Source organism: Octopus bimaculoides, chromosome 25 (genome assembly GCF_001194135.2).
Source record: "Octopus bimaculoides isolate UCB-OBI-ISO-001 chromosome 25, ASM119413v2, whole genome shotgun sequence".
NCBI lineage: Eukaryota > Metazoa > Mollusca > Cephalopoda > Octopoda > Octopodidae > Octopus > Octopus bimaculoides.
In genome coordinates, this window is record NC_069005.1 from 5,382,492 (window position 1) to 5,384,116 (window position 1,625).

Below are 1,625 nucleotides of genomic sequence, written 5' to 3' on the forward strand. Positions count from 1 at the left end.
AGAGAGAAATGAGTGAAAGAGAAAGTGAGAAGGTAAAGACAGGTAGATGCAGAGAGAGAGAGAGAGATTCCGGTGTAAGTTGCCACATGATTCGCACATAAACATCGTTAAGTTAGGAAATGAACAAGAAGACGTTACTAAACGATAACAACGATCGAAATAACACGCCAGCCGTGACTAATCCAGCACACCGGTATTGAATTAAGCAGAGAGAGAGACAACAACTGTCTGTTATATTGAAATAGTCTTGATTAAACCAGACAAAACAGATATACAAATGGCTATAAACGACTATATAGTAAGTAATTAACTTTATTTAATTGACTTATAACACTAATATATATATATATATGTGTGTGTGTGTATATTGAGAGAGAGAGAGAGAGATTGCACACCTACACACATAGGGAAAAAGTCTTCTGTTTATAATTCCTTATAAATCTCTTATGCATTACAGAAGTGTGTTATTAATATGCCAAGAACGAAAAGCTAATGTCGAAAGAGTAAAAGGAAAAAATCACTACAGTACTTGACTGGTATTTGATTTTAGCGTACCTTTCCACCTGCTTAGATGATTAAAAGATAAGGTTTGACCTCGGCGGGATTTCCAAATACAATACAATATATATATATATATATATATATACATATATATATATATATATATATGTATATATATATAAATTTAATGAATGGAGTAAAACGCATATTTTAACTGCATACTTTTCAAGTACCCAAAATATCAATATATATGAATAATAGATGAGGGAATTCGTAAAATATGTTTAGCTTTAGGTCAGAGCTCTGGTTAATCAGACTTGAGGTGAAAGTCATTCCACCCTTGACCGTCCTGTCGTCTTTTTTTTTTTTTTTTTCATATATAGATGTCATCGTGTCCACTGTGTCTTTCTTGTAAGATCGTTGTCTTTGGTGGCGAGTGATTTGAGGGAGAACGATGCTGTTATTTCTTCCTGGTTGAACGACCACGTAAAAAGCTCCCTTGCTGGTTGCTTGCTTAGCTTATAAATAAAATTAAGTTCTTGTACCCGTACACTGAGAAGAGGAAGCGACTTCTGATGTCAAGGGTTGGACCCTTTTACGAGGACAAATAATAAAAAAAATGGAAAGTAAAGTGCGTTAATGTCTTAGTCATTAATTATAAATAAAAATAACAATTACCGTTGCTATTCAATGTATGGAATACCAATGGTGCTGTAAATTATTTTACGTAGTAGCTAATGCTGTTCTTTATTATAGGAAAGAACCCACACAAACTCACTCCCGATAAGGGCTTTCTGGACTAAAAATGTACTTTAGCGTCGCAACTTCATTAGCGTCAGCTTTTGCAGTATTCATTTCGTTTTCTTTGTCAAGATTTAATGTGTCAAATTTTCATCATATATCGAAAATGGATAGATTAATAAAACATGATAACAAGAACTATTGGTGCTATGAACCTCGGTCCATTGTAAACAAAAGCAGTCCTTGCTTATCGTTTTAAATCATATATTCCTTATATATATATATATATATATATTTCGTTTTTGGATTTGGTTTGCAAGATTCTTTATGTGAGTTCTTGTGTTGAAGCATATTCTGTTGTGTCTGGGGAGAGTCATTCCCTT

At 33.3% G+C, this 1,625-nt stretch overlaps 1 protein-coding gene across 1 annotated transcript in view; it reads left to right on the forward strand.

Annotated features, from left to right (window-relative positions):
- Nucleotides 1-59: 59 nt before the first annotated feature.
- The window catches only part of LOC106880033 (NADH-cytochrome b5 reductase 3), a 43,195-nt gene continuing 41,629 nt past the window's right edge, over nt 60-1,625 (forward strand). The window contains exon 1 of the mRNA XM_052976806.1: nt 60-298. Within this exon, the coding sequence (XP_052832766.1) occupies nt 278-298 (21 nt within the window). The 5' untranslated portion in view covers nt 60-277. The remainder of the gene's footprint in view (nt 299-1,625) is intronic.